Source organism: Syngnathus leptorhynchus, chromosome 8 (assembly GCF_054491065.1).
Source record: "Syngnathus leptorhynchus isolate UIUO chromosome 8, UIUO_Slep, whole genome shotgun sequence".
NCBI classification, from domain to species: Eukaryota; Metazoa; Chordata; class Actinopteri; order Syngnathiformes; family Syngnathidae; genus Syngnathus; species Syngnathus leptorhynchus.
This window is the reverse complement of record NC_141202.1, coordinates 10,141,966-10,167,728: the sequence shown is the minus strand read 5'-3', so window position 1 is coordinate 10,167,728 and position 25,763 is coordinate 10,141,966. Positions and strand designations below refer to the sequence as shown.

At 40.6% G+C, this 25,763-nt stretch overlaps 2 protein-coding genes across 2 annotated transcripts; one reads left to right on the top strand and one right to left on the bottom strand.

Annotated features, from left to right (window-relative positions):
* Positions 1 to 275: 275 nt before the first annotated feature.
* Positions 276 to 3,486, top strand: derl1 (derlin 1). The gene is made up of 8 exons (XM_085918913.1): positions 276 to 626; positions 1,049 to 1,160; positions 1,281 to 1,345; positions 1,512 to 1,538; positions 1,837 to 1,932; positions 2,014 to 2,066; positions 2,162 to 2,272; positions 2,855 to 3,486. The coding sequence occupies exons 1-8, from the start codon at positions 474 to 476 to the stop codon at positions 3,000 to 3,002; spliced, it is 765 nt and encodes a 254-aa protein (XP_085775039.1). The 5' UTR covers positions 276 to 473; the 3' UTR covers positions 3,003 to 3,486.
* Positions 3,487 to 4,199: 713 nt separating this feature from the next.
* Positions 4,200 to 24,976, bottom strand: zhx2a (zinc fingers and homeoboxes 2a). Its single transcript, XM_085919037.1, has 13 exons — positions 24,602 to 24,976; positions 12,667 to 13,020; positions 11,456 to 12,142; positions 10,700 to 10,912; positions 10,299 to 10,565; positions 9,802 to 10,017; positions 9,640 to 9,724; positions 8,357 to 8,542; positions 7,644 to 8,050; positions 6,982 to 7,222; positions 6,752 to 6,914; positions 6,402 to 6,521; positions 4,200 to 5,633 (listed from the first exon to the last, which is right to left on the bottom strand). Exons 2-12 carry the CDS (start codon positions 12,745 to 12,747, stop codon positions 6,404 to 6,406), a joined length of 2,664 nt encoding a protein of 887 aa, XP_085775163.1. The 5' UTR covers positions 12,748 to 13,020; positions 24,602 to 24,976; the 3' UTR covers positions 4,200 to 5,633; positions 6,402 to 6,403.
* Positions 24,977 to 25,763: the final 787 nt, after the last annotated feature.

The window sequence follows — 25,763 nt, the reverse complement described above, 5'->3', positions numbered from 1 at the left end:
AATATTTGTACATTTTTTGTACATTTTTTTTGTTTCTTACAAATCCAAGTTGGACGCATGAAAATACAAATAGCATAAAACACCCGCTTCTGGTAATGGACGTGCCTTCAAAATAAAATAATTTCGATCAGGGCTAGCTTTTAATTTCATGTCACATAAGTAATTCTGCGGTCGTGTTATATATTCAAATAAGAATATTTGGTCTTAGTTTTACACAAATCGTGTCTACCCTTTGTTCAATTGGATTTTTTCTACAAACTATATATTTTGAAAATCTTAACCGGAGAAGGATGACGTGGTTACAGTTGTAACCAACAAACATAGCTAGCCGGTTGTGATTAGCCACGTCATGTAAACTTTTGAAGTGGTATTGATGAAAGACTTATGGGAGCTAGCGTAATCAGGATAATTCACTTAACTTCTAATCAGACTTTAAACTTTATGGTTAATTTGTTGAAATAATTATATGGAAGATGTCAGACATCGGGGACTGGTTCAAAAGCATCCCCCTCATCACCAGGGGCTGGTTTGCTGCTTCGATTGCTGTTCCCCTAATAGGGAAACTCGGATTGATTGATCCTATGAACCTTGCACTGAGGCCCGAGTTGTTCTTAAGGAGATTTCACGTAAGTGTTTCTTGGGTTTTCCTCGAGAGATCCAAGGATATGTTGGAATGTTTGTGTTTACGAAAGTCTCAGTGCGTTAGCAGGTGGCTAGCTTGGCTCACTCAATAGGCCTAGCCCAAAAACTTCCGGGTAAAGTGAATAAAAAAATAAATAAATAGAAACAGTCTGAATTTGAGCAATTGAGTTATTTCTACAGATCCGTGCACTTTAAAACAATAATGCAACCTTTGTGGCTAATTCCAGATTTTATTATGAACTTTATGACAGTGTGGCAAAGCTTGTCGTTTTTGCAGTAGCACTTACCCAGGGAACACAAATGGCGTGGGGAATACTATCTTTGAGATTGTATCCTCTCAAAGCAGTTTGTTTGTATTATGTTTTTGGATGATGTTCCAATTAGATCCATTGCTCTATTTTTTTAGCTGTGGAGACCAGTGACGGCCACCCTGTATTTCCCAGTGTACCCCAATACTGGCTTCCTGTTCCTAGTCAACCTTTATTTTCTCTACAATTACTCAACTCGGTTAGAGACAGGTGAGATCACTCACTCACTCACTCACTCACTCACTCACTCACTCACTCACTCACTCACTCACTCACTCACTCACTCACTCACTCACTCACTGTGTTTTCTTTATGTATTTTTTTTTTAAGGAGCGTTTGATGGGCGACCGGCTGATTATGTTTTCATGCTCCTCTTCAACTGGATCTGCATTGTTGTATCCTTTCCTATACTCTATTTTTTCCACATGCAGACAAAGTAGCACCAAACCTCAACATAGTCATTCTGGTGTAGTTTGTCTTTTTTATTATTACTTTTATTTGCAAGTCTCCAGCTATGACCAAGGTGATCTCTATGGTGGTTGTCCTTGACCTTTGTTCTAGATAACTGGGCTGCTCATGGACATGCAGGTAAGTGGTTCAAAAGCCTCATTATTAAACGTGAATTTGTATGTATGTCGGAAGGCAATGTGTCACTACATTACACTTGTCTTATAAAGTAGTTAAGTCATAGTACTTAGGTCATGAAGTCAATATTTTTTACTATATATAATATATTCAATATTATTCCAGTTGAGACATGGCAATCTATTTGTAAGCTAACTGAAACACGACAGCTCGCTTGGCAACGAGTCGAAATGTTGTGATGCACAGTGTTAGCAGAAAAGAATGTTAATGATGTTTACCTGTGTGTTGTTTTTCTTTCTAGCTGCTGATGATCCCATTGATTATGTCTGTGCTGTACATTTGGGCTCAGTTCAATAAAGACACGATTGTGTCTTTCTGGTTTGGAACAAGATTCAAGGTAACATCTTCTCAAATTGCATCAATGTATTTATTCATGAACAGCCTTGTTTAACGGATATTCATAATATGTTCTATTTAGGCACATTATCTGCCTTGGGTCATTTTGATTTTCAACTTTATCATCGGAGGCTCGTAAGTAACGTCTGCCCTTTGTCATGGCATCTTTTTTTATTAGCACTATATTTCAACAACAGACATTGACATGCTTCTCTACTGTTTTTGGGCAGGTTTGTGAATGAACTCATTGGGAACCTGGTGGGTCACCTCTACTTCTTTCTCATGTTCAAATATCCCATGGACCTCGGAGGACGCTCCTTCCTTTCTACGCCACAGTTCTTGTAAGTTCTATTCTTTGCAGAATACAGATTTCAAGAAGTATTTTTTTCTCATACACTTCTGTAAGTGTATTCGAAAGTGTCAACGTGTTTTGGATAGATTAGCAAGGGAGTATTGATGAGCAAAATAGTTTAAATTAGTTGCACAATCTATTGAGCTCAAATACAAGAGCTGTGCACAATCCACACGGTGCATTCAGAGTGCTTTCACCTTGTAGGAAATTACCAACACAGTGCCGTTTCACATGAATTGATTTTCTTCTATTTTTGTGGAAAGGCAAAATCAAAATCACAGTTGAATTTTGATCAATCACCCAGCCCTAAACAGAAGTATTCAATTCTGAATATTTTCATTATTTTGTATTCATCTACTGGTACTGTAGTGCAGCGATACAAAACTATACCACATCATATTTTTGGATATTTTGGTTATCTGCAGTAGGTGCAACAGAGGTTAAAAAAATAGATTTGGCTCTCAGTATGCTATACAGTTCTGCACAACTGCAATGACAATTTATATGAGAAATGAATTTCCATTGTCTTTGTAAAGTAAACATTTTTTGTAATTGTCATACTCGTCCACAGGTATCAGTTCTTTCCTAATAGGAGAGGAGGGGTGTCAGGCTTTGGAGCCCCTCCCACTCGGAGAGCAGCACCTCCGGAGCAGGCAGGAGGTGGAGGCGGCGGCGGCGGGCGCCACAACTGGGGTCAAGGCTTTCGTTTAGGGGATTAACAAGAGATGACAAAAGCAACCTATTGCCTACTTTGAGCAACTACACTTGGATTAAAAAAAAATGTTTCTTCACTTTCTTCTATTTGAGGAATTCCAAATTTCGTTAATTTAAGTCTTAAGTGAAAAGTAAAGGTGGCAAGTATTTTAACTCCAAAAGTAAAATAAGACTGCTGTTTTGATGACTTGTTTAATTATTATTATTTTTTTTATCATTATTCAACTCTCCTTTTCTTACAGTCTGGTTGACTGCCTTATTTCACCCTTTGACAGCAGACAAATCCCATAGCTGACTTAGGTTCTTCATGAGTTTCTCCACCCTTTCAGATAGCATATCACAAGACTTTTGGAATTGTCAACATCCTGGGTGAATGCTTCTTTGTAGGGCACACATGGCCAACTGGAAGTAATGTCTTGGTTGTCTGGTACAGACTTCCTATTACCACAAGTCATTTTTTGTTTTTGTAAATACAACAGTTACCAAAAAGATGACTGAGTCTGAGTGTGTTATTTATTTTATACTTACTATATTTTATACTTTTATTTTTTATTTCACAATATTTGGTTTTATTTCTATTCTATTCTATTGAGGAGGAATTCTCAAAAACCTATTGTCTCCATTACATGTCAACATTGGGATCACGGGTGAGCCTGAGTCCATCTCAGCTGGATATGGGCGAGAGGTTGGGTACATTCAAAAAGGGCAGACGCATTACTCAAGACACGACGACACAGAGGGTTAAAGCCACACTGAATAAATGGTTGATTTTTCAATGTTCATTCATTAAAAAAGCCAAAGTCTGGAGAATTTTTTTTTTATTACACCATTTTTAATATTACTGTAGGTGTAGTAATGGCTAATTTCATTACATGGTTCACGGCTCACTTTACAGGATATTAACATGTTTTACCACTCTTCTTATTTCAGTTTTTGGATATATATACATATACATATATATATATATATATATATGTGTGTGTGTGTGTGTGTGTGTGTGTGTCTTCAAGGCCTATTGAGTGTCTCAACTGCTTCATCCTCACAGCAAATACGGTTCAGCTATGTTTATTTATTGCTGTTTAATCATTATTTTTCTTTCATTTGATAACATTAAAAGGTTTTATCTGAGCCTAAAAAAACAACAACAATGCAGCCCAGCATCACCCCAGCTAAATTGAGTTTGCGACCCCTGCTTTAAAATAACTGGAAACAGCTTGTTTGCTTGAACAGCTTGCGTATTTATTGGGTTAGAGGAGATTTAAAGTAGAAAATAAAAAAGCAGGCAGTATTTCTTAGAAGCCAACCAGAAGCCAGAATACGCTCAGACGCTTTAACATGAAACTTAAGCAGCGGAAACATGTTCATTCTGCTTTTCAAACCAGCATTATATAGAAGTGACAGTTGAATCTATAGCAGCGTTTGCACAAATGATGCATGACGATGCAATAAGACAAAACAATAAACGTCCCTTTAAATCTTGAGAACAAGTGAAACAAAACCGTTGATTCTAAGGCAGTCAACACAGGTTTGATCGTACATTTCAAAGAAATTGCCGTTTGAACCAACTGTACACCGAAAACGAGAATTAAACTAAACTCCCTCGCTGTCTTTTGCGAAGACAAACCACAGAAAGGCGAAAGCGGACGAGACGTGTTCACAATTCACGGCTGAACAAGATTCGTACATGAAACTGCTTTCGATACTTAATCGCCAATCATGAATCTCCCCAACTTTCTAATTTCAGTCAAAAAAAAGTTGTTTTTCCATTGAAATGAACCATCATCATCATCATCAGTTGATGTGGAAAGACCTAAAAAGGCAGCATGGTGCGATCGGACAGACTACGTGTTTAAACAGAAAAACATTCTGCACTGTTATTGCCTCAGGTACTGATGCAGGAGCACAACAGCTGATTCAAAAAGATACAAGTTAGTGCATTCTATCATTCATTGGCCTAATGCAGTTTGTCTTGGTCTGCACATGTGGCTCTTTGCGGCAAACGCGTGGCTCCGTCTCCAGCAGCGAGGCGAGGCAAGGCCAAGCTTGTACTCCCACAATCCATTCCCTCTCCTTGAAGAATATAGTCTGAGAACTAAAGGGCTGACACTGCAAAAGGAAGTTTCGAGCTGGAGACGAAGTCGCTGAGGACAAGAAAGCCTTACAGTACAAGTTAGTTCCATAAAAGAAGAGGAAAAAAAAAAAAAAAAGAAGCTCTTACCGAGCAGAAATCAGGTTGAATTTTCCTCCAAAATAGGCTTGATTTTCAGCAAATAAACAGCTATTTTACACTTTCAGCTTGAAAGAACACAAACATTCTAAGTACTGGGCACACATTTTTTTTTAAAAAAGTAACAAAACATGCCCTTCCAGGAAAAAAAAAAAAAAACTGTACAAACTTTTTTTTAAATTGTTTTTTAGCAATACCGAAAAAATATTTACAAAGATACTTTTTCCACCACCATGACACCCCAAGAAATAATAAAGTCCAGCTTTGGCACTCCTCGACATTACATCGGCACCACATGACACGCGAGCAGATGTCCAATCTGCTTGGTGACCACACAGAGATACACCCCTGTTTCCACGTTTGGCATCTTGTACGTGACCTTTGTGACTCGTGTATGCTTTCACATCATCTAGAAAAGAAATGAGACATGATTAGGAATTGAAATCCCACTAATAGATCTATTGTTTTATGAACCTCATTATCTTCTCTTAACGGTCAGTCAGGTTGAGATTTTTCATCAAATAACATTCAAGACATTAAGTACTACAAGAGGCCAATGTTGCAGGTTTGAACAGTGTATTGGCAGAAAAATATGGACAACAAATGTCTTCTTAAACAATGACTGACACTACATAACATCATCATTATTAACTGAAAGACACACACACACGCACTAATGACAGAATAGTGCAAGTCGCATCGACGGCTGCCGTCAAACTGTCCATTCAAAGGACCAATCACAGTTAATTAGACACAAATAACTTCCCGGATGGATGGATGGATGAAACTGCAGCTGTGGCATTTTTAAAGGCCCAGTCCCCCATTCATGGCCACAGCCAATCACAGACAGACAGACAGACAGATAATCCTTTTGCGAGTCATAGAAGGATAACCGACCCCCCCTCTGTGTGAAATCTAGAGAAAAGGAGGAAAACTCTGAAGCCAAAGATGGCAGCAGTCAATTGTTGTTTCAAAAACTTGAAAATGCCACCACAGGGCGCTTCACAGTTTGTGGACTTCTCTAACAAGAGTAAGAAGACTTTAAGGATCTTTTGCCTCATTGGTCATATCTGCTATAACATTTATTGGAGGAAAAACGTATTTACAAAAAAAACCAAACAAATTTGCCAACTATACGAACTAACTTACTAAAGTATAATCAAATAAATATACTTACCATCAGCCAGTAACCCTTCCGGGTTGCTCCATAGTCAAAACATCAGTATCTGCCGCCAGTCTCTGTCTTTGTAATCCTCCCTCGCTCTCTTCGCCCACAGCTACCGTCACCTGAACCCACCTGGCAAAAGCAGTACATAATGCATCATTTTCAACACAGCACGACGCTTTCGGCGATATTCAAAGTGCATGAAATTGACCTCATCGGACAGAACTTTACATACTGAGAGTGTCTCTCATGACGGAGCATTATTATTTGTAAGGTAGAAGTCTTATTTGTAAGGTAGAACTGTCCGTCCGTCAGATTTTTTTTTTTTTTTAGGATTTCTCTTTTGACATTAAGATACCGACCTTCCCTTTTCAGCAATGCCGGAGCTGGTCTGGTCCAGCCTGGCCTGGCTCAGTTCCGGCACACTGTGAGTAAGTTTTTCAGTCAACCACTGTACTGTGTCTGGATTGGACTGTTTGGAGTTCTCCATAGATGCTGCTGTTGTTGTTTTCTTCTCTTGCTCCACTAAAGCAAAGTTTTTGGGGTTAAAACGGGACAACTACACAAAGCGTGCTGATCCAATGTAATATACCTTTTCCTTCTGGTGATACACTTTGTTGCGGTTTGTCAGAACTGTCTCCATTTTGCTCTTGCCCAGATTTCTGTTGTTCTTTTTGGTTCTGGTAAGCTTCCAACCAGGCCATGGTCTCACCGTTCTTCAAGGCTGAGCGATGTTCCTTAAACCAGCGCACAATGTCGGTGCGGCCCAGGCTTGTTTGCCCCTCCAGTTGGCTGTACTCCTCGGGTGTTGGCCACTGGGTCCGGCAGAACATCTGCCAAGATAGGTCAGAAGAGCAAAAGCAATATATTATATAGAAGAAAGCAATTGAATCTCATTTACTCCTCAACCATCTACAATAAAATCTGACTGGCTCTCACAAAACAGAACTCTAGCACTACATGCAAACAAACAGCAGATGGCAGAATAAGCTCTACCTGCAGAAAAATGTGGCTTACGCTTGAAGAAATAGTTTTAAAGGCCTTTTCACATGACAGAGTGTGCCCGAAAAACCCATTCACTTTCCGTTGTAACTTCTTTACATCCGAACTAGCAAGAAAAAGCTACTTTCTGTTAAAAAACAAAAACCCTGACAAGTCATTTCTCATCCCCACGCAAAAACTCAGTGATCATTAGCAGACCATCTAAAAATGAAATATTTTTTCAGGCATGATGATCAGTCTAACAATTGTTACCTCACGCAGCAGAGCGAGTGAGCCACTCGGGATGGGAGCCGGGCTCGTCGACAGCGAGAGGATGGGAGGATGAGGAGAAGACGAGGAGGAGGATGAATTAAGGATTGGAGGCGACGTAGAGGCAGACAAGGTCGGGGGATGAGGCGAGGAGGCCGCGAGCACAGGAGGGGAGCAAGATGAGGAAGAAGAGAGGAAGGGTGGGAGAGCTGACGATTGGAGCTTTTTCCCATCCTGCTCGCGATGGGAAGAGCCATTGAGCAACACGCCCGGTCTGTCGCCTTTGTCATCTGTGTTCTTGGCTGTCACGCTGAGCAAGGCTTTCTCCATGTTGTCCCTTAGCGCCCTGCGCTCAGAAAACCAGCAGTCCACTTCAGTCTTGGATAGCCTGGTCTCCTGGGCCAGTTGGTCTAGAGGAGAAAGAGAGTTCAAGGAGTCAGGTGAGCTGCTTCCACTAAAAACTAGGAATACTGTCTCGACAAGCTCTTAGCCATTGTGTGAAAATGATCATCACTTCTGATCAGACTCTTTCACACATGCTTCCTTGTGATTTCCTCTTTTAGATCAATCTATGAAGTCTATTTTCAACCTCTCACGAGGTTTTCTTACTCGGGCCAAAGTGGCAAGGCATTATCACTTGTATTCAATAATTCAGCAATTCCTGTTTGTCTGGCCCAGCGCAAGGTCCACATTAAAGTCTGACAGTGAAATTGTACCGAGCTCAGTGTCCGTTGGAGTGCTGCTTCTCTGGAAACTCTCTTCGAGCGCATTGAGTTGCTCAGTGGTTTTGCCCTTCACCCGCTCCAGCAGGGGGAAGTGGCTTGGGACCGCTTTCCTCACAGGTCCATCTTTCAGTACTGGGGTCACTTCAGCTTTCACCAATACTGGGGGCGGAGGAACACCTTCAAAGGGTACAGAAAGAAACATTTATTTATGTTAGCCAGAAATTGAAATGTAGAAAATAGCACAAGTATAGTAAGTCATAGATGAGCTCAGTTGCTTGTATACAAGCGTCTTACAACTGCAAATATTAGAAAGATCAGCTTCAATGTTTGGAATTTTATGAACAAAACGTCTTCCTTGCTACACTACAGCTTGACAAACGCACAAGTTACTCTCCATAAAATTGAAAATATACTAAATACTCTCCCTCCAGTGGTTTAATGCAAGCACATTGACACAAAATTAAATGCAAACGTTGCGTCGTGCTTCATCCATGAAATGAAAAGCAGCACAGGTACAACGGTCAAGGTGTCCCCCCCCCCCCCCCCCTCCTCCTCAAAACGACTGAGACTAATTTCATCTTTGTTAGTCATCCTTCCTGGAATCTTTAAGCACTTTGCTTATCTAGGAAAGCCAGTTAAAAAACAATGCTCTTGGAGTAAAAGATTCAACTGCTTTTTTGTACGACCGCCAGTAGCAGACCTACTAGCTGCCAAAGCCTGCAAAACAATTTTCAACGGAATGAGGGCTAATTGTCACTTAGAAAAGGAAAACTGTTCCAAAAACCACTGCGTGGATTGAAGCTCATTGTAACCAATGGGAGAATTTGACTGGAAGATCCTAACAAATTGGTGGTTCCATGACAGATGCTGGGAATAAGGTGGATAAGTCTCTACAATAGATATATTATATGTCACGAATAAATTATTCTTTTGGCCAATTGAGTGAAATTTGATCATTTCCCACGGCACACAAGACTACGGTAACGTGCCCCAATTAATATTCTATCCATCCATTTTCTTCCCCTTATCCGGAATCTTATGCTGAACACCGTGTCGAGGCGATTTCGCCAATATTTCAGTCCTCCAAAAGTAAATGGTGTTACCATGGCAACAACAGAGACAAGATCCTCCCCGTCCCAAACCGGTGTTCCAAAATTATTATGAAGCTGTTATTTTAGGACTGCACATGACCGTTTCAAACATAGCTTCAAAGCATGAAATGAAAACCTACAGGTGAAGGTCATTCATAATTTCAGACATGAGGTACCAGTTACCTTTCAGATTAAGGAGCCTTTGTTCACTGAACCATTTCTTAATCTCCCCTCTGGACAGCCCGGTGGTCTCTATCAGCCTATAGATCTGTCACATGACAAAATGCATGTGATTATCTCCGTCTATATTTATCGCGATAACAGTGATTATATCATTATTCCTACCTCTTCTTCCTCAGGGAAAGGACACTGCATGTAGCTGGACCGCAGCACCGATAGCTGCTCGGCTGTTTTGTTGGGGTCCGCGGTGAAATTTAACACTTTGGGCGATGCAAGTTTGGATGTGGTGATAGGCGCAGATATGGCTTGAATGATGGAAGGCCTTTTACTCTCTGAGGCAGTTGAGGGAGAGGCCAAGGGTCGTTTGAGTGACTGAGCAACCTGTGGGGGAAAAAAAACGGAGGCAAAGACCATGAGTTGCTTTTGTTACATTTCATATTAGATATCAGATGATACTTTTTTTTTTTTTTTTTTTTGGATGAACGTAAAATCCCGTGCAGAATAAATCCCCCCCCTGAAAAATGATCACATATTGGGGAGGTGGGTGGGGAGTCTATTCCACAAGTTTTTTACGACATATTTGAATTCTGCTTGATGATTTCACAATTGCCAGAATTGTGGTCCAGAGTCAATGAAATGTCTGTATTATATTTTGTTTGCACCTGGTTAGCCAACGTGAGTGCCAGCGGCGCACATGTAACAGTAGAGCCATTGGCTACGGGAGTCAGCACCAGACTGGTCTGTCCCAGGAGCTGACAAGGGACGGACTGGAGGAGTGAGGTGGCAGGCTGCAAGGATTTGGAGACTGCGGTGGTTACTGGTGCCGTGTTGGCGGACGACTGAGTGGTAAACTGAGGCGTGACAACTGTGAAGGTCTGAGGCACAGAGGAGATTGTACCATTGAACATCTTCTTTCTTGCTTCCTCCACCTAGTATGGGAGAAATGGGTTCCTGTTATGTTCATTGATACTTCAATTCCAATCACCTCTCATAAGAAGTGTGTTTGAGCTGGCCTCAAACAACTTGATCACAAACAAATAAAGAGATAGCAAATAGTTTGTACCTCTTCTGGTGACCAGCTAATGCCCTGTTTGAGCCTCTGAGTGGTAAACCAAACTTTAATTTGCTCCTCTGGATGTTTGGAAACTGCGGTAAGCCAAGAGAGCTCAGCTTGTGTTGGGTATGGGAACTTGTTGAAGGAAGAGATGAGGGTCAGGTTGTCGTCCAGAGAGGGATTGTATTTGGTTGTGTTGAGAGGAATAGCAATCTTCGGCACCTGGAATAATAATAACGGACTGCTAATTATAGTCAAACTCAAACATTTACTCATATTGATATTTTACACTTCATATAGTTTTAACTACTATAAAACAAATTATGATAAACTCAATATGCAGTGAAAGAATTTAAATAAATGTCCTAGCTTGAAAATATGGAAGCAACTATGGAAGCTAATAAAATTCACCAACAGAGCCTTATTTTCAACTCAACTCAATGTATAGAGAATTTTAAAACAACCATTGCTGCATACAAAGTTCAGTGAAAATATAAAATTTTCAACACCAATGCAGCAGTCATCATAAAATATGAGAACAATGCAGAGTCTCATGCAGAGTCAAAAAGCATAAATGCTCACCTCTGGTAACAAGCGATACCACGCACCAAGATTTATTGAGCTATTTGCCACATAAGGCAAACCATGAAAAAAAATCAGAGTAAAGAAAATATTCGAAAGAAAACTTTCATTCGGTGGGATACTGCTCAAATTTGGGGTTAAGAGTGGCGGACACCTAACCTAGGACTTTGTATTACATCCTACCTGGGTGTAGTTTACAGGCCGCTGCAAGGAAGGCATGATGTGAGAAAGGCCGTCAGCTTTGAGAAGAGCCGAGTCTGGGATGATGACGGTCCCGTTGACATTGAGTGCTGTGATTGCTTTCTTAGTCAAGTCGGGGTTCAGTTTACACAACTGAGGCTCCGTCCGTTTATTATCTGAAGAGATGACCTTTTGTTTCCCCATCTTGACTGGGGTGGCTTTGTTGTGGGGAATAGCGGTCTGGCCCTCCGCTTTGCCAGAACTATTGTAAATGACTGCGTTGCTGCTGCAGCCCTCTATTGTCTGTTCCAAGATTGTCTGATTGTTCATTTTGATGCGTTTGAACTTAAAGTTGGTCTCCCCGGGATGACTCCTCTCATTGTGTTCTGTCAGGGAGTCAAACTTTTTCGTGTTGTAGTTACATACAGCACACAGGTACAGTGGGTTGAGGATGACATTAGGGTGGTTGGCATCCACGTGTTCTTTAAATGTGTTGAGGTTCTGAGTGGAGAAGGAACAGTATTTGCACTCATAGCCTCTTGGTTGTTTACGGGAAGACTTGGAAGTGTCGGATGACTCGGTCACTGGGATGTCAGGTGCTGCTGGGGAGTCAGAGGTCTTCCCCGTTAGGTCTAGGTCACCAGATGGATCTGTCTCCATAGCATCCTCCTCAGTATGGTTCTCTGTTGTCTGGCACAGGAAGACAGGTTTTCCAATTATAAATGACCGGACGAGATATTCCATTTGCAAATCAGTGCAATGAGTTTTTAACAGCTGGAATATATTTGCCCAAAATGAATAAATAAGCAGTTAAAAAGTATGTTAAAAAAACAACAACAACAACAACTAAATTCTTCCTAGGTAAGGTATTTTGATAAAAAATAAAATATATTTGCCCAAAATAAATAAGTAAGCTGAGTTAAAAAGTATGTTAAAAAAATAAATAATCTAAATTCTTCCTGTATTGTAAAGGTGGGGTATTTTGATAAGAAAAAAAGTTTATGAAATATATTTGCCCAATATGAATAAATAAGCCGAGTTAAAAAGTATGTAAAAAAAAAAAAAATAATAATAATCTAAATTCTTCCTATATTGTACAGGTAGGGTATTTTGATTAAAACAAACCAAAAGAAAAACATTTATAAAATATCACAAGATATTTATTGAACTAACTCAGAGTAAAGACTTATAAATTCCAGACATTAACAGGGTACCTCCTCCTCATCATCCAGCGGCAACATGGTCTCCTGTGGTCGGATCATACAGGGGGTGGAAGCCTTCCGTCGGCTCGACATGATGAATAATGAGGGACGGCTCGCTACACTTTTACTTGACCAGATATGCTGTCAATGAAACTACGACTGGGAACCAAGAGAGGCAGAATGCATTAGGTCGGAGAACTGTGAATTGGGATGGGTCAAACTTTTAGAATAGGAGCACCACCGCCCCTTGGGGCACAGTGAGTAACAGAGAAAGGTGCAATAGAGGGTGACGTTCTGGGCTTGTCTGGCTGACAGCGTCAGCTCTGCAGTAGGATGACCTCGTGAAACTGCATGACAGGACAACACCTGGACAAACAAAAACAGTTATCAGCTTTTACCTTCGCAAGGAAGAAATAAAGTTAAATCAATTGTCGCCTGACACAAGTCAAGGGAAACTCTTCTACTTCTTCATATGCCTGATAGACCTATTTAGTTTTCAGCAGAGCGGAAAGCAATGTTCCCATCACTACAAAGTCACATCATAACCAAGACAGACAGTTCTGTTTGTCTCGCAATGTTACAGTTTGGAAAACCCTGGCGTGGATTGTGTTTCTGTCAGTGTTTGTGGGCGGTGTGACGACGGCTGATTCAGTATCGCAAATGATATGACATCTACAAGATAGGCAGTGCATGACAATTCTTAAAGAACAGGAGCAGGACTGTTTACAAAGATGAGCAATTGAGGAGACCTAGCATATTTCATTTTTTTTCATCTTGGCATGCCAATTTTTGGAGTCGAAGAATTAGATAAGCTTTGTTTGAGAAAACTACTTGATTGTTCGCCGTTGACCGGTTAAGTATCTTATCACGGTGACATGTGCCCGTAAGAAAAAGTCTTGCAAACCTTTACTACTTAGTAAAATCAGGGCTTAAGGCTAGTCTTTTAATGTTCTATCACAAAGGGATCAGACACTTTTCGAAGGGCATTTTCAACTTTTTGTGCGATTATTTTTATTAATATAAGCAGTGTAAAGCTCAAAGTGAAGGACAGAAGGGAGTCAGTCACATGTTGAGTCGACTACTGTGGGCAAAACCTCATGGACCATTAATAGAAACTGATTTGAAACGTGTACTTTCAGCAAAATACTGTATTATGAGATAATGATCAGTAAATCATGTAAAATTTGCAGCCTCATTGTCACAAAATGAATTTTAAATTTACATGAAATCTTAACAACTTCAGGATGGACCTAGCAGCGTAATCACTGTAATTGATGACATTGTTGCAGTGCAAATATAAAACATGAAAATTGTGCCTGACTCTCGGTAAGAGAATAATGACTGAATGGAATGGAAAATACTGCAAATAGAGAACCAAAGAGACAAAAGCAAAGGCAGCGATCAGCTTTATTTTGTTGTTGCTAGACAATTTTCGAACGCAATCATGAGAATAGAGAAAGCATCGAAGTTTTCCAAGGTAACTCTAAAAGAAGCAGTGAGTTAGACTGGAGTGTCAATTGATATTCTCGAGGTTCACACTGACGTGTCATTCTCACAATTACAAGTACAAATCAAAAAGACAGTGCTTCACTATCAGGTGAGTTTGCATAAAACAGGTAAGAGTTGATACCAGAATGTCCTCTTACAATTTGCATACCACCTTCATGGCAATACTTGAGTCTCTACACTAGAATGAGGAAAATAAGACACGTCATAAAGTTGACGCGACAAGTTGATGAGACCGCTGTGACAGAACTTTGCGAATCAAAGTTACTCCCCAGATAATTTAACTCATCAAACGACCGACCCAGAAGTCATTAAAATGCAGACTCATTACAATGGTGTCGCTATAGCAACTGAGGACATAGCGCTGTAGTTCAGCTGCTATAGTGACAATATTCACAGTAATAGCCTGACCGTATTGTGTATTAGAACGAGGTGAGCCATGGATAAAATAAGAACAATCATTCAAAGAAAATGTCACGTTTGGTATCGGCTATGACCACGAAGAAAATGTCTCTTCTGGAATTTCAGGATGTTTTATTACTTGTACGTATGAGGACTAAAATGGCAGAAAAAATGAAATCGTAACTCTTATATGAGTCACCGATGACGTAGTGTGTTAGATTCATTTGACTTGGGTGCAGGAAGCGTAAGTTCAGTTCCCACTCATTGATGGTGTTGATGTGTCTATATTTGCCCTGCAACTGACTGGCAACCAGTCTAGGATATAGGATAAGCGGTATTAAAAATGGAGGGATGGACATTTCGTTTCATCATTTTTTGAGTTGGGAAGGAGATTGAAGTAAAAAAAAAAAAAAAAAAAAAAAAGATTAAGATGGAGCTGGACATAAAGTACTCCTCCCACTTGTGTTGCCCACACAATAAGAAAGATCTGATGAGCAATTCAATTTATGCCATATCCTCACCAGTAAGCTGTAATCACAACTGCAACAGATATTGATATTCAGTGTGAATCCTGTTTTAATGTCAGATATTGCATATTTTCCAAGTACCTCCTGAGACATTTGGAGAAACGCAAAGAGACTCCAAACAATATAATTCGTAACAGCTAACAAGTTAAAATCCTAAGAAACATCAGGCATCTGAAATAAAAAGTAAGAAACCCTCGCTGTCTCAAAGAAAAAAAGAAAAGCATGCCCATCAGCCGTGTCTAACCTTGGTGCCTCACTTGGCTTCTGTGTGCAGAGGAAGCGCTGTGCTGGAGCTCCAACTCCCGACAGTCTGATGCTCATTAAATTTGTATGAAGACTTAGCCTGGCAGTCACTTGCCAGACTTTCTTTTCGTCTTTGCCTTTAATGCTATATGCGAGAATGGAGCCATATAATGTCCTTATGAGGAAGTCAGAAGATGGCAGCAAAACCACAGATAGCATTACAGCATGTATTGGGAGGAGAAACAAAACAGCACAGGGGGAAATTGGTAGAGACCTTGTCTCATGTATGAAGTTGGCAACGATGACGCCAGAGAGAACGACCACATTTGGAGTGTAACTGTTATAGGAGCAGCTAGATGATAAATACACTGTGGGGGTGAGTCACAGCAACACATCCCACACAGTGAAGTGAGTCGTCCTTACAGATTCCTCTGAAAAACATGACTATAGCGTAAACCAGTGTCATTATGTGTAAAACCACATAAACATATCGTTTGTGTCTCGAGTGGGAGTCACATATCCTTTTGAAACCGAGATCTACTTTTTGGGTAGGGATCAATGCAAAGGGCGACTGGCAGTTTGATACACACTTTAGATAACATAGATTTACTCTCGAATTACCATTAATGTTCTTGTTTTATTTTTAATATTGAATGAAGCTCATTATGGTGACGACATAGATCAGGTTAATGATTTATCACAAGAATTAGAAAACAGAAAAATATCCATTTGTATTACAATGCCATTTCTATAAATACTGGCCAGTGTTTTCAAATGATCACTTTGATGACATTACTCGAAAACCACAATGTCCCATTACTGGTGAGCTAATGGGCTACTCACATGGTCCTAGGGGACACCAGGTTGGCGTCCCCTCGTAGAGAATGTTCTATGTAACCTTACCAATGTAGCACCATGCTAACTAAAGATTATATGGGTCGTTTTCCAAAAATGCGGTGAAATTGCATGGTCAAACGCTGATTCACTCGGCGAGTCAATTTCTTCCCTTTATAGCCAATCACTTGAATTTACTGTTTATAATATGTCAGACACACTGCAGCGATAAAATATACAACTTCACAGAGATTCGTGCTGTTTGTGTGTGAATGTATTTTGGGTGGTCAAACAGCTCTTGCGAGCTTTGCGACACAACAACAAACAACTAAACAGTGCAGTATGCACGTCCCACTCACAGCCATAACTGGGCTTCCAACATACACAGACCTGCCAGTGCAAACGGCCTCTTAAAAAGTATCGAGTAAAAACCATTATTTGTCCAGCTCTTTTAGTTGGCCTTGGTTACACTCTGCTTTTCAAAGTGGAGGAGCTGACATTCAGCGAAGAGGATTCAGAGTTGACCGATCTTTCTGCTCAATAGGTAAGTTTAACACTGCGTTTAGATTTTAAACTGAAATCACAGAGTTGCTGTTGTGACCGACAACACTCAGCACACGGACACAAGAGGCTGGCCACATATCGTGTTTGCTTGGAAGTGTCAGGCAGATAGTTTTTTTTAATTCACAACTCAACAGCAACAGCACTTTTGTCAAATAAACACGCACAAACTAACTGTGGACGTCACGTGCCAGAACAGCTCTTTGGACACGTTAACTAGCAGCAGGCGGTGAATCTGCTGTCCAGAACTACAACAAAAATGTGACACTTTGAATTGCAGTGACATTGATGTTGCTCAAGATCTAGTGAGAATCCTGGGTCTGCTCAAAACTGCGACCACAGCTCTATGCGAAGAAAAATTGTGTCATTAAAAGGAAGATGCAAAAATTGAAAACATACTGTAGGTGGTAAATTTAATCTGTAATACAGATTTTTAACTATAGAGTGTTTGTCCAATTGGAGTGCCCAAAGCGTGACATCATCACACATATTTCACTCCGCTCAGATTTTGAATACAAGTTACATATTTTTATTACATGAAACGATGACTGTGAATGGTCTCAGAAACAATGGCTTCTCAATGTGTTGTTACAACTTTGTTAACTTCTATAAATGTGAGAAGGACCCAACTGTGTACAGTAAAATAAATGCCAGAAAAAGAAGCGAGCTGGGTTTGGGAGCAGAAAAAGCCCAAAATAGTGGCTGCACATGGAAACTATAACTTTAAACTGCCAACATTTACAAGCGATTTTTCGAACCATGCCCAAAGAAATATGGGGTAGAACAAAAGCGCGAGTGCGGGCCCGACAGCGATTGGACATGACCTCACGGAGGGAGGGCTTTTTACCAGCTCCAACAGGCACATACATGGTTGCCTGTAAATACATCTGTGTAAAATGAAGTACCGAAATCCCACTGTCCATTGGGGAGTATTGTCCCAAGCTAAGTGGACCGACCGGTTCAATATTTTCCCATATACTGTTACACGCCTACTAAGCACAGGATTGAAGAATCACAAACAAACCAGAACTTCTCAAAAGCAAAAAGAAAAAAAAACCATTTATTTAACCCTATAACAACAACACTAAGAATCCACAAGATGCTAATGTGCTATACGCATACTCTTTTTGCCTTGCCCTGAACACAATAACACCAAATTGGCAAGAATCTTAGTGAATAATGAAGAACTGAATATGTGGGAGTTCTCTCTTATAATAACTATGACAGTAGACAAACCTTGATGGTAATTGCAGTGTATTAGCATTTGAAGGTCAAAAGGTAACTTTACATTCAGTGAGAGGGAACAAAATGTCGCAGACATGTTAAATACATGTTTCAGAAGGACATGGACTCCCTTCAGATATGGATGATGTAAAAGGGCAAGAGGCCGCCGGATTAATCAGGCATGCAAGGAAAAAAATACTGAACACAGAGAGTACTGAGCAACATGCAGAATTCCGCTAAAGTTGTTTGCTGTAAACGGTCAATGGGCTGACACTGGTGTAGTTCAGAAAGAACCAGGAAAATATCTGCACCAGGGCAGTTAGCCAATCACAGAGTTTTTTTGGGCACACACTTGTCCACAATTTATGAACAACACTGAATAAAAACCCATATCTGTCCTTTAAAATGGCGCTCATAAATCAACCATAAAACGACAAGAGCAATTGGCTTTACTGCAAATTATCGGCCCATCAAAAATTGCTGCTTGTGGACAGCAATTTTTCTACAATGCATGTAGAAACACATGCATTGTTTCTACTTCATACTACTTGTTCAACAAGTTAGCCAATGCAGAGCAAGACGAAATGCATGTGTGTGGGTAAAGAAAGGCACGGCTACCAGTTACATAGTGCCTTCTAGCAGGAGTGTATGAGGCAGCATTTTGGACCACCACAGAATTAATTGAAAACTAATCACGTGGCTCCTCGAGGGCAAAGCAAAGTGCTGCACTGAGATCTCAAGTGCTGTGCTATGTTCTGCACAGCAACAGAGCAGGCTTACTTTCAATAGGATTAACATGTTAACCGGAGAATATTTTTACAGAGAGCTCATATATATATATATATATATATATATATATATATATATATATATATATATATATATATATATATATATATATATACATACACACACACACACACACACACACACACACACACACACACACACACACACACACACACACACACACACACACACACACACCAGATATATATATCTTATCCAGACCGTCAACGACAGCCCTTGGATATTTGTGACTCAAATAAAGTACTTATAACTAAATGACCCCAAGTAGGAACATTGTGCTTTGTTAAGATATAAGATAAGATCTTCTTTTATTTGTCCAACTGGGAAATTCCAACATTGGCATTGAATTAAAAAAAAAAAAAAATTTCAAGAGGGATGCGGGAGGAGGGGTGCCCATTTTTAATCTAGCAGCCTTCAAATTAGGTCAGCGTGACAACATTGTCATCAACATCTAAAACAATCGCTCATGGATTTGGATGTATCAAAAGACAAATTGCACATTGCTCATTGAAGAAAACTGTTTATGTACGAGTCTCCCCATTACTGTGTGGTCAAATCTCTGCACCTGTCCTGTTCTGTGTCTTCCTCACATGAGAATTGTCTTCTCTTTACACTATCAGGGGAGGTGGGGGGTTGGGGTGGCATCACGCTGCCCGTGGCTGACGTGATGCAGTGCAATGAGCCTGTCAGTGAACACGCAGTGACTCCCTTTGCCTAGTCCAAAATTTGAAAAAGACTGCAATGACTGTCAAAAAAATGGCAGCAGGATTTCAAAATGTTTACCACCGTACAGATAGTGATGGGGGAAAAAAAGATGCAAAACCCTTGTTATGTCAGGTTATAGTTCATTTTAAATGCCTGATTTGTTTAGACAGCTAGCGTGAAACGAAACCGAAATACCAAAACACTGCAACAAAAAAATGACCATAATTGTAAATAAGACACACATTCAAGAAATTACTGGCAACACAAACAGACACATATAAAACAAGGATTAACGATAACTTCAATAATTCATTTCATTGCACCATGCAATGCATTCTGGGAACTGTGGCTCACCTGCCTTCACGCACAACTTAAATGACAATTTAAGTCATGGTAAATAGGCTTGCTTGAATGGTATAGCGCTTTTCTACCATTGGTACTCAAAGCACTTCACCACTGCCTCCTCATCCACATTCTGATGACATACCAAAGTCTTATTCAAGGACATTTCGACATGGTCACTGGCTGAGGATCAAACCTCCAACCTCTTGGTGAGGAGACAAGCACTCCACCGCTGAGCCACCCCCTCTTCTCGAAGTGACTATGAATTCATAATTCACAGGGTTCAATATGACGTTAGTTCACCATCGCCAGCATTTGCAGCTGGAACAGCTTCAACTCTTCTGGGAATGCTGTCCACAGGGCTTAGGAGTGCGTTTATAGGAATCTTTGACCATTCTTCCAGAAGAACTGTCGGACAAGGCCTGGGTCTGAGTCTCCACTCTTTTTCAACCTAAAGATGTTCTATCCAGTTGAGGTCAGGATTCTATGCAGGCCAGTGAAGTTCATACTTGACTTGGTTTGGTTTGGTTTGTACACTGGTTCATTGTATCAGGTGGAAATGTCCAGCTCCAAACTGTTCCAATAAAGTTGGGAGAAAGGAAGTGTCAAAAATCTATTCATGTCCTCAATGCTTTGTAAAAGTATAATTATGACGCTCAGTCTTGTAAGCATTCACCACGGCAACAAAATTCTGTCACACAAGTGTATTGTGACCTATGTATATAATATTACCCATGAATGTTATCGGTGAAATACAAGTGCTTGGGGGACCAAGCACCTTTTATGTAATCGCGTACAAGTGGAGAATATCCATTCTTTGCACAAAAATAGCATGGAATTTAATAAATGTTTATGGAGAGAAGATGAGGTGAGTAAATTATAGATGTAAAATAATGCCAGGCATATTAGGGATGGTTGTTTTGGCAGCAGCTAAATATTTATCACGGGAATTCGTCTGTGTTCCTTATGTAAAATACACAATAAATCCAGGTTCTCCTGTCAAACTACTATGCTGGGGTTTCCGTCAGTCCTCAAATGCGCCAGAGCGTCACTGCGTAAAATATAGTTAAAATTATTTAAACCATATTACAATTTTTACGATGAAAAAAAAACCCAGACAACACTGACTTTTAAGACATTGAACATTTTGAATACTCAAAAGCTTAGACAGAAAATCCGAATTACACTTTTCATGGAGCTGGTTAATTTGAACTCTTCCATTTAGTTTCCTGTGACAAGTCAGAACCCTAACCAAATTCCATTTTATCAAATTATGGTTATGTTGCAAATGCAATTAATCTTTCAGCCCTGCAAATAAAGAAATCTCCATCTGGTTCTTACCAACTTGCCTTATAAAACAGGTGATGACCTAACTTCTCTGTTAGCATTAGTCACAAAACAACATCTGAAAAGCTGAAACAAAATCATCACGTCACTATTGGTGATGTCACCGCAGAACCAAGCTGAGCAGATTCATATTTCAAATGTGCTATGACTTATGTTGTGTGTGTATAGACCGAGGGCGGCTTGAAACATGATTCGAATGCTTTATGTGGAGTCAGCAGATGCTGAAAGCTATTGATGTCAATTGAAAAAACAAAATGCAAAAAAAACAACAACACTGCAAGACAGCCAAAAAGAACAAAACAGATGTACAACAAATCAGCACGAACACAGAAAATTATTAAAAATGTAGAGGAACTGTTTCACTGCAACACCAAAGTAAAAAGTTATCAACAAGCCTTTAAACTAACACACGCACACTCACACACACAATGTATTCAGGCCCATCTAGTTGTACTCTGTATTCCACAAATGACATTTATTAAAATAGATACATAAATATTGGGACAATGAGTATGTTTTATGTGGGTTCAATCACAGCAGGTAACCTACCTGTCATTCAATACAGTATATCTTGTGATTATGTATACAAAAAATGCAGACAAACAGAAACAGATACAAAACAATTGTAAAGCTGCAGCAGAAGTCAGACAAAAAACAAATAAGACATAGTTAATGAATTCAGTTTCTGGATTAAAACTTGATGGCGGCTCTTCATGCATAGCAATTTTCTATCCCACAAAATTTGACAGAGCCAGTCATTCCCGTTTCCACTCCGATGAAAGAAGAGAAGCAAACACCTCCGGGAAGCAGAGTGGATTTCTCAGTGTTATCAACAGCAACAATTCATGTCTGGGTTCTTTCATCCAATTCCTACACAGCTTTATACTGTTCCAGCTCCTGTACAACCAACTGCAGTTGACTTGGGGGTGACAAGCGGGTTACGGAGAATTTGATCATGAATGGTGCTTTAAATGGCAATTGATCACTCACGGCCGTGTGATACGTTACCATCAACAAAAATAAACTATCATTTGAAGATGACCTTAAATGCTCTGTGTAGCGTTGATGACGCGACATCTGTACGCTTGTGAATAATCCTTTGAGCAATTCTACCATCACTCCAACCCCCACCTCCACAAAATACATCTGTCATCATCATCATCATCATTTTTTTCACTTACAACAGACGTAGCTATATAAAAAGGTACTAATTTGGTCTACATTCCAGCTGAATCCGAATGTACAGACAAATCACGCTTTGATTCCCGGGAGACCTTCTTTGATTCGTTATTGCAACAATAGAATGGAGCCCGCTGTCACTCTAAATGATACATTATCCTCGATTAGGTACATCACACACGAGCGAACATGCGAACAAACATGAGCCGGATAGCTCTTCACATGTACAGAGCAGGAGTGTGAGGCGACAAGTTTATACCCGGAGGAATTGCAGGTACTAGAAAGTATGACAGGAGGTTAACTGCGCTGTGATCAAACCCACTTAGATCTCAGGCAGACTGGGTGCTGCAGCTGAGTAGTGTGTGTTCACAAACATGGAATTTTTAGGTCATCCCAGTGTGAGGAGGCTATTGGCACATGAACACCATACGTCTTCAAAAGCCATGCATGTCGTATCCAATAACCATCCAGACAACTATCCGACACTCACGCGGAGCAAAAGCTTCCGTAGAGTGTGTGCATTTGGTAAAATCTATTGCACATAAAATGATGCATAATTACCAGTATGATAACTATGTTAGTTTCTAGAACTGAAAAATCTAGAAAACATTACAAAGGACTAGGGACTCAAATAGAAAGCAGTGCTACAACACAACCTCAAAAAGACTTGAATTAAGAACACAATCAGTGTACATTCACTGACAGGCCAAAACACAAAGAACATTTTGAGTGTCGAACCTTTTGGAAAGAAGCTACTTCTTGGGTACTGGTTAAGATGAAGGGCAACCAGTTTCACACCGACTTCTAAAATAACAAATTTCTCTAATGATTTGGGGGTAAATCATCTCATTGTTATTGTTCCCACTAGCATGATTGCTATGTTGTTGTTCTTACTCACTATTTTAACCTTTCCAAGATAATTACAGGCATATAAATTATCGTACCTTAGGTACAATGGCGATCTAATTTCTTATGAAATATTATATTTCGTCAGGTTCCTAAAAAGTTGCAAACAGTTGCAAATGGTTATTTTTTTTCTTGTCGCAAAGAAAACATTTCTGAAAAACTGTTGACTATTAAAACTGTTGGCAAATATCTGGCAAACGTCTTTGCGACCTTGAATGAACCCTGATGAAAAATCTACATTCAAGCCTTGTGAAAAACCTTTGCGAATCATCGCTGCTTTCTGATGTTCTCTGTCTTATCTCCTTTGGCTTGGCAAGAGTCAGGATACTAGACATTCAAAAATTTTGTCATTTTTTTCAAATCCACACCTCTGTGAAACGGACATACTCTCCGATTATACCAAATTAAATAATTTTGGAAAGCAGGAGTTGAAATTTATTGTACTTTATGCTTTGGAATTGATGAAGTTGTCTTGGCATCGGTTTAAAAATGATGACAGATATAACAAGTAATGTATCCAAAGAAAAAGCCAAATTGTGTACGTTCACACTGGGATGCAAAGCTCCCATCACCACTAAGGAATCCCAATTTGTTATCTGAAGCAAGAGGCTTGCCCCCAAAGTTGACATTGGGACAGAGAGAACCGCGCCTGGCGTCTTGCAGCGGACCACTGCAGTGAAAGTGAGCTCCAGTAAAGGGAGCCTGCACGCAGCCTCAGTGAGCCTCAGCCTGCGCCCGGCTGGGAGGAGGCGTCACCGACTGGCCGCGTTACGCCGCCTCCATCACAATTCCAAGTGGCTAAACAACAGGGGGACTCCTAAAGTTGCACTCAGACCCCTGGACGGATGCAGCGACGGGGGGAGTCAAGCCGAACGCTATCTCCCCGCTTGAGGTGTGACAGCAGCGCGGGGAAACGCTCTCCCGCTTCCCAAACGTTCCCCTCCTTCTCGCCATCGACGTAACAACATGTCGGCAGAGGACGGCCATGTTTTGCTGGTTATGTCGACACACGGAGGAGGAGGAAAAGTCGACCAGACATTTCTAGTTCCCCTGACTTTCTGCTGGGCTTCCTTTCTTCTATCGACTCGGCGACGGCGTTTCAGAGTAGAACTCGAACATTGGTAGGGGGCACCCAAAATGTCCCAAAACTTAAATGGACACATTTAGCGCGCAGGTGGAGCTAAAGCAGGCAAGCAAAGTTCACGTAGGGAGACAAGTTGAATATTTAGACGCAGACGCTGAGCTGTTTAGAAGACGCGCAAAAGATGAGAAGGAGAATGGTTCCACAGACGAATAACATTTACATATACTTTTGACTTGCAGGACTTCAGCGCTAAATGAAAACCAGGATTATTTCTTACCTGTCCACTGTTCTGTCGCGATGCCTGGATATCGTGCTTTACAATCCCAAAGCGATTGATTGCGCGAAAGCTGTTTCAAACACTGTAGCTCCAGTAGCTAGGCAGACAACAGGCAACAGCAGAGAGAAAAATTGGCGATCACAAGGAGGATCTACGCCAAAAGCCACATGATCGCCGACGTCAGAGTACGTATTTGCATGCCGCACAGGGGCACCGGTATCCGTCCATAGCCGCTGCGTGCTGCTGTGGCCGTGGAAAGTTCACAGGAGGGCGGTAGAAAGTGGACCAACTCTCCTGCCAGGATAACAGAGGATGTACCGACGCATCCTTGAAGCATGACGACCGGTGTTTAGGTGAATGAAGTCCGTGTTGTTACTGTACTGATGACTGGCACTCGTCTGTTCCGACCTCATTTCATATGAAATCATTAGGGGCGTGGCTTTTAGAACCAAGCACCGCCCCCTCCACGTCGTTTCTCGAGAGGAGTCGGAATACGTCATGAAATACAAGTTGACAACCCTTTCTGGGGGTACGCCTCTTTTTAGATGTTCGTCTCTTTCACACCACGCCCCCGTCTTGCGGTCTGCAGGCAGATGTTGGCAGATGTTGCCTTTCTTCCCCTTCTGTGCGTGCGTGACATACGCACACAAATCTTTGGTGCCTGAAAACCTATCCCGCAGCAGTGACCTCCTCTGGATTTTTTTTTTTTGAACGGTCATGCTGGTAAAATTGCTGTTGTCAGAGCATTTTGTGTTGATGTTTGTGTTGTTGTTTATGTGGTGTATATCATTTCCATTTTTGGAATTCTGTAAGCCAAGAGATCCTTCCACCCCAAAAGGAGAACTTATTAAAACTCAAATGATGGTGTTGCTATTGTTGTTGACCTATTGCACTTTGGGATTGTTTTGGTCTTTTATGTAGTAAAGACACTGTTTTTTTTTTTAAATAAAATAATTCCTTCCTTCCTGACAATCAGTCTTGGGTGTGGATATGTAGATGTACCGCCCGTTACATATTAATAATAATAAAAAAAAGTAACTATTCCATTACAGTGCCTTCCACATGAGGAGGAAGAGAAGAAGTAGTGACCACGATTTGCCATTAATCAACTACATGGAGAAAAAAGCGTAGTCTTTAAATCGGGAGTTAACAGCATTTACAC

Excerpts from the sequence above, each read along its gene's own strand:
- derl1 (XM_085918913.1), top strand. The coding sequence starts at position 474 with ATGTCAGACATCGGGGACTGGTTCAAAAGCATCCCCCTCATCACCAGG. Across the intron at positions 1,346-1,511 it reads TCAACTGGATCTGCATTGTT|ATAACTGGGCTGCTCATGGA; the intron begins GTATCCTTTCCT and ends CCTTTGTTCTAG. Across the intron at positions 2,273-2,854 it reads CTTTCTACGCCACAGTTCTT|GTATCAGTTCTTTCCTAATA; the intron begins GTAAGTTCTATT and ends ACTCGTCCACAG.
- zhx2a (XM_085919037.1), bottom strand. The coding sequence starts at position 12,747 with ATGTCGAGCCGACGGAAGGCTTCCACCCCCTGTATGATCCGACCACAG. Across the intron at positions 10,913-11,455 it reads GGCCTGTAAACTACACCCAG|GTGCCGAAGATTGCTATTCC; the intron begins GTAGGATGTAAT and ends TTATTATTCCAG. Across the intron at positions 8,543-9,639 it reads AAGGCTCCTTAATCTGAAAG|GTGTTCCTCCGCCCCCAGTA; the intron begins GTAACTGGTACC and ends TACCCTTTGAAG.